This window comes from Daphnia carinata, chromosome 1 (assembly GCF_022539665.2).
Source record: "Daphnia carinata strain CSIRO-1 chromosome 1, CSIRO_AGI_Dcar_HiC_V3, whole genome shotgun sequence".
In the NCBI taxonomy this organism is placed as follows: Eukaryota; Metazoa; Arthropoda; class Branchiopoda; order Diplostraca; family Daphniidae; genus Daphnia; species Daphnia carinata.
The window spans coordinates 3,344,066-3,361,128 of record NC_081331.1 but is presented as its reverse complement, the minus strand read 5'-3'; the positions used below and the strand labels follow the sequence as shown (position 1 = coordinate 3,361,128).

The 17,063-nt window shown below is 38.0% G+C and overlaps 4 protein-coding genes across 5 annotated transcripts; 2 read left to right on the top strand and 2 right to left on the bottom strand.

Moving 5' to 3' along the window:
* Nucleotides 1-886: 886 nt before the first annotated feature.
* LOC130691775 (uncharacterized) lies at nt 887-7,081 on the bottom strand. The gene is made up of 14 exons (XM_057514762.2): nt 6,726-7,081; nt 5,382-6,012; nt 5,127-5,301; nt 4,938-5,053; nt 4,730-4,876; nt 4,268-4,664; nt 2,438-2,659; nt 2,125-2,373; nt 1,996-2,057; nt 1,669-1,855; nt 1,517-1,590; nt 1,379-1,441; nt 1,270-1,317; nt 887-1,173 (listed from the first exon to the last, which is right to left on the bottom strand). The coding sequence occupies exons 1-14, from the start codon at nt 6,734-6,736 to the stop codon at nt 1,138-1,140; spliced, it is 2,418 nt and encodes an 805-aa protein (XP_057370745.1). The 5' UTR covers nt 6,737-7,081; the 3' UTR covers nt 887-1,137.
* On the top strand, nt 2,822-3,695 carry LOC130691767 (probable nuclear transport factor 2). Its single transcript, XM_057514753.2, has 3 exons — nt 2,822-3,103; nt 3,159-3,230; nt 3,297-3,695. The coding sequence occupies exons 1-3, from the start codon at nt 2,999-3,001 to the stop codon at nt 3,504-3,506; spliced, it is 387 nt and encodes a 128-aa protein (XP_057370736.1). The 5' UTR covers nt 2,822-2,998; the 3' UTR covers nt 3,507-3,695.
* A 5,271-nt stretch (nt 7,082-12,352) lies between the features above and the next one.
* LOC130691764 (protein SYS1 homolog) lies at nt 12,353-13,144 on the top strand. The gene is made up of 3 exons (XM_057514749.2): nt 12,353-12,645; nt 12,700-12,767; nt 12,835-13,144. The coding sequence occupies exons 1-3, from the start codon at nt 12,481-12,483 to the stop codon at nt 13,073-13,075; spliced, it is 474 nt and encodes a 157-aa protein (XP_057370732.1). The 5' UTR covers nt 12,353-12,480; the 3' UTR covers nt 13,076-13,144.
* Nucleotides 13,145-13,264: 120 nt separating this feature from the next.
* LOC130691718 (mannosylglucosyl-3-phosphoglycerate phosphatase-like) lies at nt 13,265-17,045 on the bottom strand. Of its 2 annotated transcripts, XM_057514694.1 has the most exons (15): nt 16,926-17,045; nt 16,438-16,635; nt 16,350-16,367; nt 16,176-16,244; nt 15,889-15,983; nt 15,764-15,817; nt 15,612-15,705; nt 15,399-15,547; nt 15,153-15,330; nt 14,961-15,079; nt 14,750-14,894; nt 14,423-14,673; nt 14,242-14,360; nt 14,067-14,122; nt 13,265-13,994 (listed from the first exon to the last, which is right to left on the bottom strand). In XM_057514694.1, exons 2-15 carry the CDS (start codon nt 16,628-16,630, stop codon nt 13,762-13,764), a joined length of 1,773 nt encoding a protein of 590 aa, XP_057370677.1. In that variant the 5' UTR covers nt 16,631-16,635; nt 16,926-17,045; the 3' UTR covers nt 13,265-13,761. The 2 variants fall into 2 exon arrangements, with proteins under 2 accessions (XP_057370677.1, XP_057370678.1); XM_057514695.2 differs by lacking the exon at nt 16,926-17,045 and having other exon boundaries at nt 16,438-16,698.
* Between the last annotated feature and the right edge of the window lie 18 nt (nt 17,046-17,063).

Below are 17,063 nucleotides of genomic sequence, written 5' to 3'. Positions count from 1 at the left end.
ATAGTTATCTAGGTTTAATGTTATTACTTTTTTAATAGGATAAAATTTTAAGCCCGACAAAATAAGCCCAACAAAATAAACCCGACTTTTAGTTTTTTTAAGATTAATTCAAAATCTTTAAGCCCAATATAAAAATATACCCGATTTTCGTGATCAGCGATTAATTTCGAATCGGAATACTGTATTTTTAACGAAATCTAGAATTTGATGAAAATTGAAAAAATGAGAAGGCTATAGCCTTCTCATTTTTACGAAAATCATCAAAAAGCGACATCTCTCAGAATTCGAAAAAATACACACGTATGGCTCAAAATTGAACGCCAATTCTAACTAGCACGTTAGTTTTCCCGTAATCTATAAGGTTATTGAATTATACGCAATCAAAATAGTTATAGGGCAATAGAGCGTTATCATAATAGTTATTGCGCACCTACCTTTATACTTTAGATTACTCAAAAATCGTAAATTTACGTAAAAATTAAGTTCATTTTCATGATCCTTGTTAAATTTGCATCTAAATCGTGTAGATTATTGCTTATTGTGTGTAAAAAAATTTTTTTTTTAAATCGGGCTTATTTTGGCAGGCTTATTTTGTTGGGCTTAAAATTTTTTTCCCAAATATGTAGAAACATTCATTGCTGGGATAAAATAAAACTTTTATACTCAAAATAGAACGCTGAATTTTCTACATTTACTGAATGATTAAGAATGGTATTCCTAGAACAATGCCACATCGTAATCGAGAAATCTTAGATTTGGAAGTAGGCAGTGGCCCTCAACCAGGGCCGCAATCGATCGATGTTTTTGTCTCTTTAATGTGAGATTATTTTGATGAAAAAAATAAATAAATAAAACAACCAAGAATTAAAAATGAAAAAGAAAGATATTGCGCGAGCACCTAGATGTATGTCAATCAATGTGATTCAAAACGTTTGTAAGTCAACTTTATGCGTAGCGAATGGATCCGTATCCCACCATAACATCGATCAAGCACGATTTTCTGAAGACATCTAGGACATTGTCTTTATCCACATTAGCTTATTGCTTTTATTATCAATGAAAATACATTGCCAGTTATCAACTATACGTTCTTGGCCGCATCCAAGACAATCACGATCCTTCCACGTCGGTTTCTCATTAGTTCGATTTCAGCTCAGGAGTCCTTGCCGGATTCTGAAATGGCGCATACATAAAACATATAATAATAATAATAATAAACGAACTTAATACGAAAAATATGTCGAATTGTAGTTTGGGATTGGAACTTGCCAATTTTCGTGCACGGGACTCGAGAATTCCAAAAGCAAAGTGGTTTATCTGTAAAAATGAATTACGTTAATCACAATTTTGACCATTTAACTTTCTATTCTACGATTACATGAATTTCTGACGGCAGGGCAACTCCTTGGAAGCGGTAAAGTTTGGAATTTAGCTTATGAATCTAGGAAATCGAAATAAGCATATTTTAAAGCTTTCAATTTCCGAGAAAAACAAACTAATAATAATTTTTACAAACCGAAGCTATAGAACACCGACCAACCAAGGAGGATGATGCGATCATGGGTCCGCGGCTGATATCGATATGATCACCTTCGGTTAGGTTTAAATTATTACTGGGACTGTATACCTTTTCAAAATAATTTTTACAAGACTGTATCAAAAACATACCGACTCTATAAACGGTAACAGAACGGCCTGTACTAGACTTCGTGGCAATATGTGGGATTTGTTCGACTTTGAAAGCGTTATCTTCAAACAATTTCAATGCCACGGAAGAATCAACATCCAACCGTTGAAAAACATGATCTTGCCTCACAAACTTCTGAAAGGACGCCGCTATCTGTCGAAGATCATTCTGCAATATGAAACCGTATGCTATTAGCTCTTCGTTATTATTACTATTTAGAAAGTAAGTTTACATTATAATACGAGTTAGAGTGGTATTATAGTGTCACAATTACATAATAAAAATGTAATGACTTATGAAATATTCACCTGGCTAGGGACCCAATCACTAAGGTTCAGTTGCACATCATGTACAAAACTTCCACTTCGTACTAGATTTGTAGAATTTTTCACACGTAGTTAGATCTCAGGTTTTAAGATTAACAAAGTAATAATTACCATTAGCAGGTGGAAAGCTGTGAAGGCAAACAGAAATTTCATCTTGAAATGCACTTTCAACAACAGCTCCTAACAGGAAACTGCAGCTACGCCAAAACGCTTTATTGACTAGTGTTGCTTGGTGTGGATCTTCTGGTTTCATATGTAACAGCTTTAATGTACAATCAGCTGGTATAGCACGGTGCATATCCCAAATTTCTCCATTGACCTCAGCAACAACTGACCTCTTCAACAATTGTTCATTGATATCTGCAATATCAATTATTTACACATTAAGATTCTCAAGAGCTGATTTTGGGTGAAAACCACCTACGTTGGGCACAATTGTATGGAGTAGAGACTCCTTTATTCATAATAAGAGTAGTTTTTTCATCGTTCCATCCTTCATACGTGACTTCTACTTTCTCCAAACGTGGGATTAAAGCTTGTTGTCTCTTGTGTTCCTCATCGAAAATAGCTAGACGTCTCCCACGAATTTCGTCGATCCGAATCTTTGGTTGACTGGTGGTCGCGGTATTTAATGTATTGAACTGCCCTGAAACAATCGAACATCAATACTTCAGTATCTAAGAAACTAATATATTTACTACTATTTTCGTCTCTGCCTTTTACTTACTTGAAAATGTGGACAAAAATTGAAAACGTGCCGTGCCGGCCATGTTGTAAATTTGGCAACACTTCTGTTAAGTCAGACAGTAGTCAGCACAGCGACTTCTCACCAAAGTTACGGAGTTGACTACACGCAGGCAACGTTTGTCCTAGTGGTGTTCGAAGTTTCGTGAAGTCCGTAGAAAGGATTCGATCTAGAATTTGTTAGGGCGTCTTTTTTTGGCAACACCAATTTGCGTTAGATTCATATTGATTTTCTCCACAAATGGCCTTAAATCCACAGTATGATGCCATTGGACAAGCGTTTGCTCAGCAGTACTATTCTACTTTCGACGAACGAAATTTTGGAACCTTGATCAACTTTTACAATGTAAATATGAATCTATCCATTGAGAAATTGTTTTTGCTATCTTTGTATTATGCAGGCAGAAACTTCCCTCATGACATTCGAAGGAATCCAAATACAAGGAGCTCATAATATAATGGAGAAGTTTAATGTAAGAACATTTGTAACTGAATTTGCTAATAAAATTCTAAATTTTTCATACTCCTCTGCATTTTAGGGTTTAACGTTCCAGAAAATTCAGCACATCATTACTAAAGTGGATTGTCAACCCATGTTTGATGGAGGAATTTTAATCAACGTTCTTGGACAGCTGAAGACTGATGACGATCCTCCACACTCTTTCTCACAAACATTTGTTTTGAAACCCATTGGTGATACATTCTTCTTGCAACATGATATTTTCAGATTGGGGATCCATAGCGCCTAAAATTTGTGTGTTGATTGTATGCTGCTAATTTTCTTTCCTGCCATCTTTCAGGAATAAATGATATAGCCTTGCTTCAGTTTTTGATTTTGGATACTGTTCCTTCCATTGGCTTAACATTTGACTTGCGTAGATGCAGTGTAACCCATCGCTTGTTCTCACCAAGAATATATGTTACCTGTCTATTAAAAATTTTAAAATTTGACTCAACCAAAAATTATCAAATTGGCTTGAGAAGTTACGTTAATGACAGCCAAACACAAAAATCAAGTTGCCAGAGGCTATATATTTGAACTCCCAAGAAAACCCGACACCAAAATGAAACGAGAAATGTGGGACGGCGTCCTTGTTTCCATTAAAGAGGGCTCATTGTCGAACTTCTTTTGCCGTATTTTTCGCATACAAGACTCGAAAGGTTTCATTATGAATGTGTTAATAGTTTTCTTTTAGCATAGGTACATGTGGAAGTATTGCAAACCGACATCAACGTTTGGTATTACTTTCACACGATTTAACGTTCAAATACTGAAATCTAGAGATTTTTTTTTCAATTATTCACCCTTTATAAACGACAGCGTGATCGAACGACATTACACCGATGGAATTTACGGATTAGAAAAAAAGGGGTGAAGAATAAGCTTGCGCACTATTTTATCATTACAAATGACAAAAAATCCGTTCGACTTTGATCTACGAAGTAGCTCCCTCCTCTTTAACTGCAAACTGAGATATAAGATTCTATTGGTTGATCGCCAATCCCTTACAATTCACAGGCAACTCATTGTTGTTAGGGAGAAGTTTTTCGACACTCGCACTGTTGTGCTGCGGTCCGTCTTCGATGCAAGCGACGGGGCAGATCTTCTCATCCGGATTTGGCACCACGCAAATTCCGAAACGTGACAGCACACATTTCTGCAGCACCCAGAGAATAACCAGTGGGATAGGTGTCATTATAGCCACGGCAACTGGAACCACTGTGTTAATGTCCGCCTCAGGTTGGTCCAGCGTAACGCGTAAAATAAAGATGGCGATTCCAGTGTTCTGGATACCCGTTTCGACGGCAATCGTAAGGGCATCAGACCAGGATTGACGCAAAATAGCAGCTGCCGTCCCGCCAAAGGCATAGCCAAGAAGAACCAAACACATTGCAGATAACATGACCTACAAAAATTGTTTTTTTCTTAAGCAACGTAGTTTGGTGATACTAACAAGCTAGGTCTGATTACCATAGAATCTAATAGCTGAAGCATATACAGATTGGCGTAAATGCCAAACACAACAATTACGCAAATAAATATGCCAGCAAGAGGTTTCAGTGCTTTGGCTAAGCAATCTGCAACCCTGGGGAAAAGGCGACGAATCAACAGACCAACCTAAACAACAAACATGTGCAATTAGAATGGGAAAAAGTGTATAATAATTATGACAACCCACCATCAACGGAATAACTAGCCCACCGGCTAAAGTAGCAATGTTGCGGTAAGGCACGACGATATGGCCTTCCGCAAAAATTAAACGACCAAGTGTCATGGTCCAGAACGGCATCATAGCTGTACGCAATTGGGTATATCGTAAGGTTAAAACAAGTACAATGGCATAAACTTACATTATTTCAATACATACCAAATGCTGCTAAAGTACTAAGAAACGTCATGGTAACGCTGAGATGAAGATTGCCTCCCAAGATGTAGGTCCACAAGTTAGAACCCCCACCTCCTGGACTACATCCAGTGACAAACAAGCCCAACTGAAGGGCCACATTATTCGCCAACAAGAGTTTGGCCAATCCGTAAGCACACTATAGAGATAAAAAAGGTAAGTTAATACCTGGAAAGCGATCTAAATGTATAAATTTCAGCAAAAAGCAAATCATAATACCAAAGGCATAAAAATATATTGGCAACAAAAGCCGATAGCTGGTCCAATTGGTTTCTTTAGCGTTGCCTTGACAATGTCTAAGTCCAGCATGCAGCCCATGTTGATAAAAGCCACTGATACGAGAATTGCAATGGTGTAGATGAATGCCTTGTCAACGGCTCTATGGGCACGAATTACAGCCACTTTCGCAGGTTCAGACTGGGCAACAACCTCTTTGCCAGCAACTCGATTGATGGAAATATTTCCCCATAACCTGACAACTACTTGGGTATAACCCAAAAAACGGGCGGTTAAGTTGAAGCTACCGGTCCAGTTGGTGTTGGGCGAAAAATCCTTTGTGTCTCCAACATATTGGACGGAAGCTATATCTGGATGAACCGATGACACTTCAACTTCTAATGATCCTCTGTCTTCAAAGTTATCCATATTGGCGATCTGGAATTCAATAATCTTGGTCTCGCCTTCGGTGATTTTCTCGCTCATTTCCGGGCCGAAGGCCACTTTCAACTGTTTGGGCTGCTGATTTGGTTTACTAACATGGACATGCTGAGCCATCAACAGCAGCGGCGCCACACACAAGACGTAGAGCAGGATGATATGTAAGGGCCACAGCGGGCACATTTTAAAACACCTATGATAAACAAGAAAAAAAAAAGCAAGTGTTAAATATTAACATAAATTTATCACTAGTTAATGTGATGGCAGAGAGAACATGAAAGTGTAGAATAAGAATTAATTGAGTCGTTTACTTCCTCTATTAATTTCATTTAACACTTTACGCAATTTACTTATGAGTATTCAAAATGGGATTTTAGAACAGTAAAAATTTAATGAAAGGAAAGTAAGTGTTATACCACAAATTGCAGACAAAATAAATTCGCCAAGAGTATTACACAAACTAGAAACTGAAATAGATTCGTAATCGCCAGTGCGTGCACTGAGAAGGCAAGTACCCAACTAAATTATCTTTTATTGGTAAGGATAACAACACCACTATAAATATAATCTATATTTTTAGATTAGATGCACTGACGTTTCCATTTGTGGCTATCAATCAATCCTGTAAATAAAAAAGTTTGCAACCTAGCCAAAAAAAATGCTCTTTCTTTTGAAATTTCGAGTTGCACTAACAAACATTTGTCACACTATACTGATTCGACGCTCAATTATTCAAACGTAGGATGTGAGATATTTGATGAAACACGCATTAAGAGGTATTTCCAATAGTCAAATGTAAAAACTTTTGTAGTCCAAGAGGATACCAGAGATGAATGAGCCATCAACAATTAAATACCAAAGCGTAAAATGGCGTAAGAATGAAATCACTGACACGATGAGACCTACTTGGTAATCATAGCAAATTAATCCCGCTAATGGTACACCGTTGAAGCTTATTATGTTGTATTTTTGACGGGGTGCTGCGCAATCATCGGAATCGCGTGCAACACGAGATTGCTGGGCAATCAAGTAAACAGTAAAAAGCACCGCAGCTGAGGTCTCAGCTTTCTATGAGATTATTGTAGCACGACAACACTCGGCACTCGTGGTGACCAAGAACTGAAAGGCTACATTAACTAAAAAACGAAAGACGACCTTATTTTCATGTTATGTTATCGACTTCCCTGCAAAGAAATGTAAACGCCCTCCTTTCTGTTTCGTCGTCTCTGAGCTTCCGAGATTAACAAGTGTAAAAAAGATGCTGCGACTCAAGCTGACGGAGTTCAGCAGATGTACTCAACCACCATGGGATCTATGCGAGAGAGCCTCTGGTGGATTATTTACAAACGTTTCTTTTACGGATAGAGCGACTTCATTGATACCCCAAGATGACCTCAAGATTACACTTTCTATCCAAGCAACAGCACGCCAACATCGAATGAGTACTGCCGTACTGACCGGGCATGGCCCTGGCGCGCAATCGTGAATCTGATCGACTTCCCACTTAAAAATCTCGTGTTAAATCCTCAGCAGTTTTCATTGGGCACGAGACTTTGGAACCATTACCCAAGTGCGACGTGACACGCGGCACGTAAGCCCCTGAGCTTTGAATAGAAAAGGTTTCGAGCTCTCAGTTCATCGTTTCCATTAGGTCACGAGAAACCTCATTGAACGACCTGGAAACTTGGAAAGAGGCCCACAATGACATATCCTGGCAATCAGAGAAGACATGTCTCGATTATCTAATTAGATATCGGTTTTTACTCGTATAGCCTTTCACGAAAGCATAAACAGTGCTAAGGAACTAATTTCTCAACCGAGATTCTAATTAAGGGATAGAAGGAAATATTGGGAAATCACAGTACATTACGAGATAGAAAGTTTCCTGGCTTGATTAATTCGAAATGGCAGACATTGCACGATTTACATTCAACCCTGAACACAATGTCGATACGCTGTCTCCCACATCCCCCCCCCCCTTGCTCAACAAAAGACTAACTGTTGCATACAAATTCTACAACCGAAACTGAGATTGACAATCGTTTTTCTTTAACCAAGAAACCATTTATGTCTTTGCGGTTTCCTGTTGAGTGGTTGCATTAGATAATATTCCATACAATTCGGCTAACAATACTTCAATTATGTTTCGGTTGGCTGAAGGCAGATTGGGTTGAAAGGTTTATAAGACTCGCTTAAACTTGCCAATGCTAATTGTCATCTGCGTTTTTGTAAATTGTTTGCGGATACGAACTTTCTCTTTGGCCAAAAAATATTTCACGCTGCCGTGAGCAAGGCTATGGAAATCATGACATTGACCAACTAAATCCGCGTGGGCGTTATCTTTTAGGTGCAGGTTATACCGCTGCGTGCGTCACTTAAGTCAAACAATTAACTTATCTGAACGTTCCTTTGAAGCTTTTGATCTGACGGCACTCAGACATTGTTCTCTTTGAACATTTACTTTCTAGCTGTTGACGTATTTTTCTTAGATAGGAAAGCTTTAGCCATTAGAATAAAACAAAGTGGATGTTGAAAAAGTATTGTCCAACCGGATCGCAAAACTTAGGAAACGTTCTGGGTTTGGGAATAAAGTAATTGTGGGTTATAACTGGCATAGGGCAACAAACTCACAGCTGTTCCACATTAAAAGCTCCAACTGAATTGAATAAATGGAAAAGGAATAGGAACGATAAGTAAACGTGCAGTCTGCTAACGCAACTGGGCGAATGTGTGTTTAACAAATTATGTTGCCAGATGCAACGCACTTTTTTTTTACGGATATACGTAAAAGGGAAAAAAAAACATGAAGCTGATAAAAGGTGACGAACCTTATTGACGCATTTAGTGAATTAACCGATTGATGTGTGAAGAAAGCTGTTTGGTCCACACATTTGTTTTACATCCGGGACTTAGATTCACGATACATTTGCGACGAAAACACCTGCCATATGTACTAGTTCCACCGCAGCCCGATTTTCGTTCTCTTTTTCTCCCTTACAGATGCTTAACTTCAATCATCGGTTAAGCTTTGTAAAATCTTTTGAAGAACGTAACTGCCATGAAGACATGACGGACTCAATCCGAATACCATCACGACTAGGTAAAATGATTATGGACAGCTTCCAGTGACAATTTGCAAATACCGTAATTACTAAGTACAGTATAGCCCAAGGCCTCACCATTCGGCTCTCAAATTAGAAAGTTTTCTGGAAGCAAAAATAGGGCATACAACAAAGAAACAAAACCAATGCTATCTGGAGGCTTCTTTTTCAGCTTTTTTCTTAAGAAAAAAGTAAACCAAGAGGGGAAAAGGAGGGTGTTTATCCTCATCGTCTCTAGAGATCTACCCCTGAAAATTTACCTGGCCTATTTTACATCACGTAACTCCCCCCCACTACCAATGTTATGCTTGAATACATGACTCCTTTTTAAACGCAACTTAAATAAAGCATCCGGGATATCTACACTGCCTTTAACTATCACATGTTTTGTTACGTCATGAATGTAGATAGAAAACTGCACTCGACCAAATGAAACTAGCTTGACCCTGAAAATTCTACGTCAAAGCTGCTATGTACAGTAACAAATACCGTTCTGGGGTTGCGTAATGTACATTCAAATTTCGGAATATGTTTGGCAGTAGATAAAACCTTCAATCGAAAAAGAGACTTACCTCTGGAAATTAAGGAATGATACAGGAAAACAGCAAACCCCTTAGGTATTTTCCAACTAGGAGAAAATGTGTAGCTTTCTCGACGGTTTCTCTCGTTGGTGGAACTTGGATCAGAGTCAACAGACGAAATTTAGTCAGCTGATCAAAAGACCTTCGATATTTCAAAGCGTTGTGATGTTGGGAACCGTCTTGTTCAGCGTACTGGGGCCGAATGATACGTTGGAATTGCAAACTTTCTATTTGCTTCAGAAAGCGAAACAACAACCTAAATAAAATACACTTCTGCAGCTGATCAGGTACTCATACCTTCTTCTCCCGCCTACCAGGTAAGAGTCCCGTCCCACTTCTCCTCCTTCTGGGCTTTCCTGCTTGTACTCATAAAACATAGAAGGAAAGCCCTCTATCTTCGACAGTGTCGCCAAATCTACGGTATGGCTGTAAGTCGTACGAAATGCTCTCAGCTTTAGACGACACCTAGTGGACAAGTAACATAACTAAAAAAATACGGCAAAATTAAGTGAAAATGGAAAAATTTAATCTTTGTTTACACGTTTGTTTGAGCAGGTCTACATAAAATTCTTTAAAACTAGAAAATTAAAAGCCACTACCTCGTTACTTCAGCAGTTTGTTTATTTCTCTCAAAATATAAATAATTAAATAGACCCGACAGCGATAACATTTCAGGATAAAAAACTTTGGTAATTTGGTATTATGGTGCAATAAGGGTCACGATACGATGAACGGTGCCCAGAATGATTTTTGTTGGTCATATATATTTTCAGCATCACGTGGTCCTGTGTCATTGGACCGCTGCCCAGCACGTGATTTAAATAGCTCGTCATTTTCCTGCCCTCGACGAGCCTTCCGTTCAATATACCAGCTTGCAGTTTTACCTGTCTATTCAGCTTCTCCTTTAACAAGAAGTAAAATATTTTTAAATAATATTTTTGTTGTTTTCTTGATTCTAGAGAAACTTTTAACCATTGAGAAGTTTCACTTCCCTTGTTAATAAAATGACGTTAAAACTAGTGTGGGTGAAAGCAATTCTCTTAATTAGTGATTTATTTTGAATCTCGTTTGAAATTGAAACCTGTAAATCTAGATACCTCTATCTGGCCTCGATTACAATCTTTTCATCCCTACCTATTAATGATCACACTTCATTACAGATCACTTGTTTAAAAATGCAATGCCCCATCTGGAGAACAACTGAATTAAAGGCGCAACATTACTGTCGAGAAAAAAATTGTGGTTTTATCTCTGCTATTAAGACCAAATAAGTAGGTAAAATACCCAGCCTCGGTAAATTTTTCGCCTGAAAAATCTCACGTTTCCGCTTCTTGTCCCATGTGGGTCACATACACTGGTAATCTGGTTGAAACGGATGATTAGCTCGGGCTCAATGTGGTCCTGTAAGATATTTTGAATATTGTCAGGATAGTAAGAATCAATTTGATACTCCTTTCTTATTAAACAAGCCGAACGGCTATGCTGACTGAAGTAAAATAAAGTCATAAAAATGACCATCCGTTTTCTGGCTAGAGTGACCTTCGGTGTAGTTAATGTCATTCTTGGAAATGGGAGAGAGGACAGTTAGCTCGTCTTAGTAACCAAGAGCTTTTTCAGACATCTGATCGAGAAGTCTCTCCAACACATTTATGTAGGCCGATCTTCCGAGTAATCAAACGAGGTTTACAAGAACGAGCAATTAGTATTTTCTTTTTGGGACGTCAACGTATAATTTCCACGTTAGTCATCTTCATGAAGACGCTGAAATGGTTTACATTCTCCAACTAGCAAATTTGCAATGCAAGGCCACCTCTGGAGAAAATTCCTCCAAGGCCTTTAGGCTTTCGAATTGAGACCTAGTAAATATGCGTAGCTTAATAGTGACAAAATCGACTACCAGGTGGTGGGACTGACCAGAGCTTGTTTTGCCATCGTTTTTCGAAATAAAACAACCATTTCTTAATTAAATATTTTCACTACCATGGTTAAATCTCGCAATTTTCGTTAAAAATAATTTCTTGAATTGGTTTTATTTGATAAGGCTGCTGTAACGCCTGACACTGTGGGTTAAATGCTGTCCTTCGTTTCACCGCTCGCTAAGGTTTGAGATGAAATCACAATTCGTCTTTGAATTCACCGCTCTCTAAGGCTTGAGATGAAATCACAGTTCTTTTCTGGATTCACCCCGCAACAATGTGGTGTCGATCAAGTTTACCTACATGGGTTTCGTCTTGAAGGGCAAATAAGTACTGTACACGTGCAGTGGCTAGAACTACAGGTATTTTTAAATGTTTGAAAGTCCTTCAAGACTATTTGCTTGAGTGATACTGGCGTATGCAAATGTAACAAAAGACACTTCAAAAGCTCCTTGATATTTTCCTTTCAAGTTTCATGCACACATTTAGCAGCACTTCGTCAACACCTTCGCATAGCTGTATTTCGAACGTAGTAACTCCGTTTTGATTTCTATCTGGGCAGCGATAAACAAAACAAAGAGCTCAAGAACTCCAATTAATATTACCGAAATGCCTTGTTCAAGGCTACGTATAAAGTTACACCCTTCTCAACTGGTAATAACTGGAATGATTTAACCACGTATAATAAGAAACGAAAGCTCATTTCGCTGGATGCAGACGATGAGCCAAGATTTTTGGAAGCCGATATGTATAATTTCGGTACAAAAATTGTAGAAGAAAAAAGATAAATTCTAATGCTATTAATAAAAATTTTCAAATGTATTGGTTCATCGGTTTTTTTATCTTAAAACAAAGTTCTGTTGAATCACGTTGAAATCTTGAATCGACGGTGAAGGCTAGCAAATGATCTAAAGGATGTTGTTTAGCACCCAGCTATTAACCTATTATCATATGAAATGTCATCGTATTTCAGAGCAAATATTATTACGTCACCCACCGTTCCATTCTTCGACTACTAGTTCCCCTCGTTACCTTCGTTTAGACAAATTTGTTACGAAAGAAAATGAGCGGCTCATTTAGAATAGCGATCTGGGATCCTCCTTTGATTATATCTCAAATAGTAGCTGTACAATGCATCATGTATGTTTCACTTGGATTATGGATTATATTACTATTAAATGTTATTGCTGGGCATCCTGTTTCCATTGACTACATCTTTAAATATCAGGTATTTGATTTTCTTTACCAGCTTGAGAAATTTTTAATGTTTTAGTTCATTTAGGAAGTAAACGTAAAAGATGTTAGTGGACGTCTTGTTGTTGCTTGTTTCCTATTAAATTCTCTTATCAGGTAATTTGATATTAGAATTGTTTTAATAGGCAATTGAGCAAAACAAGTAATGAGTTAAATTTTTTAGTGCTACCTCTCTTTGGGTTATCGTCCAAAGGACAAAACTATGCCTCGATTTCAGTGTCACAGCGTTTTTCCTGCATTTGGTTGCATCTTTAATTTACAACTCAGGATGGCCTTATTCAGCATCGTGGTGGGTCCTGCAGTTTTCTTGTGTAACCATCACATGTGTTCTAGCAGAATTTCTCTGCATGCGTTCTGAAATGAAATCAATTCCTCTGGGAATGTCTGCTAGGGTAGATCTGTAAAAGGATGGGCAAGTTTGATTCTGACATAAACTGTAAATCTGTAAATAAATATATGATGATTTTACACCTGTATTTGATTATTATATTTATCTACTACCTGTTCATGTACCTCATCCTTTCACCATTGAGCATACCCATGGCAGAAATTGGAAAGGAGTTCTAACCATTTTAAAATTTAGATCAACAACAAAAAGAAAAAGTGAATTGTAATTGAGCAAAGGGAAGAAGAAAAAGAAAAGAAACTGGTTTAAAAACCAAATTTCTTTTCAAGGGCAAGATTGTATCGCTGGGAACGGGGGTTACCCGACGTTAACTCCGGTTTTGGAGTTAGCCGTAGCAACGACTGGGATGAGAACAATGCACAGTCTTACTTTCAATGTCACTGAACAAATTACCAATGTAGGAAGCACAGATATGGATTGATAGCTATATAATCAAAGACATTTTCTATTGCCCAGTTTGATCCGATATACATGTGGAACGAAACCTTCAGAAATTAACCAAATAATTTCCTTAAACAGAGTTTGGTCCTTGATTTAACAGAAAAGCAACAGTAAAGTCCAATATCAAAGTAAGAAAAATAATAACAATGAGCTTGCAGCAATCAACATCTTGAATAGAAAAAGTAAATGTATAATCGTACCTCAATATATGATCTACGCATAACATAAGGCTGTCAGAAAGCCTTAGTTTTCGTTGGATCCTTGGATAGTGTGCGCACCCTGAATCTTCCATGATTGACGTTCACGCAGTAATTGGGGCAATGTTTCTTCATTAATGATGACAATCCTACCTTCAATACGCGGACCCAATTGGCTACAAACTTTTTCTGTCCCTTCACTGCTAGACTGAAGGCCCAATTCCGTTGCTTTCTGCTTAGTCGTGAATTGTACCATTTCTGCAGTAGCAATTTCTTCGACTAAAAATGAAAAATTGGCTAACTTAACTGCATTGTTTTTCCATGGATGAAAAGATTCACTTTCTGAAATACCTGTATTGCGTAAAGTTGATTCCACATGCAATTTGTGGTTTATCAGGCGCTCCCATCTCCATTTAGTTCGTTTTTTTAATGAACAAATTGGATTTACAAGTGTGTGTACAATAAAAAAAATTAAATCTTAAAATAGATTCAGTATTTCCAGGGATTATTAAGAATCGCAAATTACCTGCTAGTAAAAGGTACTCGGTTTAGTCCGAGTTGCGCAGCACGCTTATTTTTCGCACAAAGCTTTTGGAGGTGATTTTGCACTGCTGTAGTGAGTGGCATATTGTCTTCTTGATTGATCTATGTAAAAAGGAAAACAAAAAAGTTTGCTTTTCCCAATTAAAATAAGTAAAATGACCAACTAGAATCTTTAATTTTGTCAAGACTTCGAAGCCATGTTTTCCTGCCATCATGTATGCTTTAGTAACCATCCGGTATTTGGCTTGTAAATCCAAATACTTATTGCCTATACGGACAAAGCGTGGGTCTACTCGTTGGAATGGTAATTTTTTCGGATCAAACGCGAAACTCATCCCGCCTACTTGTAAAAAACGGGCATCCAATTTTGGATACATGGAAACCCCGTTCTCCAGTGCGGCGAGTAAATTTTCACCTTCATTAATCAAGATTAGTAGACTTAGAAAATGTAGGCAGAAACCGCAAGTTTTTTGCGTTTTATTATTTCTTACCAGAAATTTCAACTACGATGAGGGGATCCAGCATTGGAAGAATCTCACTCAAATCACGTATCTTGAACGGACCAGGTGGATGGATTCGGTCAGATCGCAGAGTTCCTGAATTGAGCAGAGCCAAATCTGAGTCAGTTGCAGCCACCTGGTGTCCATAAAAAAATAACAATATTAATTTACACATAACACGAAACGATTTTATATATGTCACCATGATATCACAGACAAAATTTCCTAGATTTGTTTCTGAGGTGCGTAGGGAAGCGAAACGGCCGTCAAGTGGAACGCTAAATTCTCCTAAAACGTCTTCCATCTTCATTCCAATCACATCTGATGGTAAAAAAACAACAACAAAAAAGTCGAGTTTAAAGCTTGTGGAAATGTGATTCAATAAAATTCCAACTTGTAAAGCTATCAAGAGCTAATTTGAGGTCGCCGTCTTCCTGGTACTTAGACGTGACGTCCACTAGGCTCACGCTAATTAACTGCTTTAGCTTCTCTTCCTCGTCTAAAAAGCGAATCGTAATCTTTGAAAATTGGCGAAAATCTGTCCCACTCTTGATGATGCAGCGGTTTCCGACCTACAAGTATCATTTAAAACATGCCTTTTAATAACATTTGATCTTAGCTTCTTTTTGCAAACGGTTACCTCAACAAACTCTGGAACGTGATCGTGTCCTCCGAGAATCAGATCGATCTTCTCCACTTCCTTTGCCAACCTGAGATCATTCGGTAATCGCATGTGGGTCAGAGCAATCACAATATTGCAGTCCTGGTTATCCTTCAATTTCTCCGAAACTGAAAAATAAACAAAATAGCGTTATATTGAATCTGCACGTTTGAAGAATTTCGGCAGTTCTACGCAATCGGCCGCATTCGACATAATCATTATACGTAACATGCTCCAGGTTAACTTCCGCAAGAGTGGGTAACCATTCTTTTTCGACGAGTCCAATCTAAGTACCGTTATATCAATATTAGGCTGAAATGACAGTTCGCATTTTTTATGAATACCAGCCCAACGCGTATCCCATGCCAGTCAATAATTACACTGCTTTTGGCGTCTGCCTTAATTTTTCAAAATAAAAATAAGTTAAGTTGCCATAGAGAGATGGATAAAAATTTTGTTTTCGTAATACCAGAGGTCGTTTTGTCTTGTTGTCGATCACGTTGGACATTAGCCAAGGAAATGAAGTGGCTTTGGCTCTTTGCCTGAGCACCTCAATACCAAAATCTAAAAGAAGTCAAAGCTGCTGATTAGTTATCCTTGATCTGATGGCAGTTCAGACACTAAATATGTTGTCATTTCTGCATTCTGTACTTGCATTTGCATGGATTAGACTTTAGTGTTAAGGGATATACAAACCAAAAACCATTGCTGCTGTGGCACGAGCAATTTCTTACCGATGAAACAATCGAATCTTACCGAACTCGTGGTTTCCATAGACTGCACAGTGGATTCCGCAGGCGTTCAGGACCGGGATCATATGCTCTCCTGCTCCAATTTAAAATGTCTTAGTTCAAATTCATAAATCAAATATGAATTTGGACAAGTACAACGATAAACGCTATGGAAAATATAAAGAAAATGTCATCTTACCTTTGGTGAAGGTGCTCACTGGTCATTAAAAAATTTTAAAAGTGTTTTATTATTTTACAAAATTTTCCTATAAATTTGAATTACTCACTGAACGAAGGGGCTAAGAAATCGCCGCTAAATAAGATCAGCGGATTCAGATGGGAAAACGATTTAAGTGCTGTGCTAAAACGAACGGCTCCCCCTACAGGCTCTTCGTCGACTGATTCGATATTGTATACATCGTTGAAATGTAAGATGGTTAAGGTTTTGTTTTCAGGCAAAACTCCTGCCATTGATGTCATGTCACCTAATTTCAAAGAAAGGAAGGTGAATTTAACACTTGTTGAACGACCGAATCCTTCGCTGTGAATGAAAAATAGTTGAACACAACTGAAATACTTGCCATACGGTTTGTTAGAAAAACTAGTGACAAATAAAGAAATAAGCAAACTGGTTTTAGCATTGTAAAATTTTAAATGTCCTCTTTGGAGGGTTTGTCCTCGCCTTAAACCTTGGAAAGCATCATGCGCACCAAAAATCAAGGCACAAAAAGTTTCAAGTGCGAAATTTAAATTTTAGAACAACCTTTTGACCTACCATGGTTTTAGACAAACGAGATAACAATAATCCAAGCTGTTTATGGTAAACAAAAAGAACCATTTTGAAGGAAAACTGAACACCACGAGTCAGCTAGCCTCCACCCAGCATGCGTCTGCTTTCTGGACTAGCAGTCGC

Excerpts from the sequence above, each read along its gene's own strand:
- LOC130691718 (XM_057514694.1), bottom strand. The coding sequence starts at position 16,630 with ATGACATCAATGGCAGGAGTTTTGCCTGAAAACAAAACCTTAACCATC. Across the intron at positions 15,818-15,888 it reads ACAAGACAAAACGACCTCTG|GCAGACGCCAAAAGCAGTGT; the intron begins GTATTACGAAAA and ends TGAAAAATTAAG. Across the intron at positions 15,706-15,763 it reads ATGGGATACGCGTTGGGCTG|ATTGGACTCGTCGAAAAAGA; the intron begins GTATTCATAAAA and ends AACGGTACTTAG.
- LOC130691775 (XM_057514762.2), bottom strand. Across the intron at positions 2,058-2,124 it reads CAGCTTTCCACCTGCTAATG|TACGAAGTGGAAGTTTTGTA; the intron begins GTAATTATTACT and ends CTACAAATCTAG. Across the intron at positions 1,318-1,378 it reads CCCTGCCGTCAGAAATTCAT|ATAAACCACTTTGCTTTTGG; the intron begins GTAATCGTAGAA and ends TCATTTTTACAG.
- LOC130691764 (XM_057514749.2), top strand. The coding sequence starts at position 12,481 with ATGAGCGGCTCATTTAGAATAGCGATCTGGGATCCTCCTTTGATTATA. Across the intron at positions 12,646-12,699 it reads ACTACATCTTTAAATATCAG|GAAGTAAACGTAAAAGATGT; the intron begins GTATTTGATTTT and ends TAGTTCATTTAG. Across the intron at positions 12,768-12,834 it reads CTATTAAATTCTCTTATCAG|TGCTACCTCTCTTTGGGTTA; the intron begins GTAATTTGATAT and ends TAAATTTTTTAG.
- LOC130691767 (XM_057514753.2), top strand. The coding sequence starts at position 2,999 with ATGGCCTTAAATCCACAGTATGATGCCATTGGACAAGCGTTTGCTCAG. Across the intron at positions 3,104-3,158 it reads CCTTGATCAACTTTTACAAT|GCAGAAACTTCCCTCATGAC; the intron begins GTAAATATGAAT and ends TGTATTATGCAG. Across the intron at positions 3,231-3,296 it reads ATATAATGGAGAAGTTTAAT|GGTTTAACGTTCCAGAAAAT; the intron begins GTAAGAACATTT and ends TCTGCATTTTAG.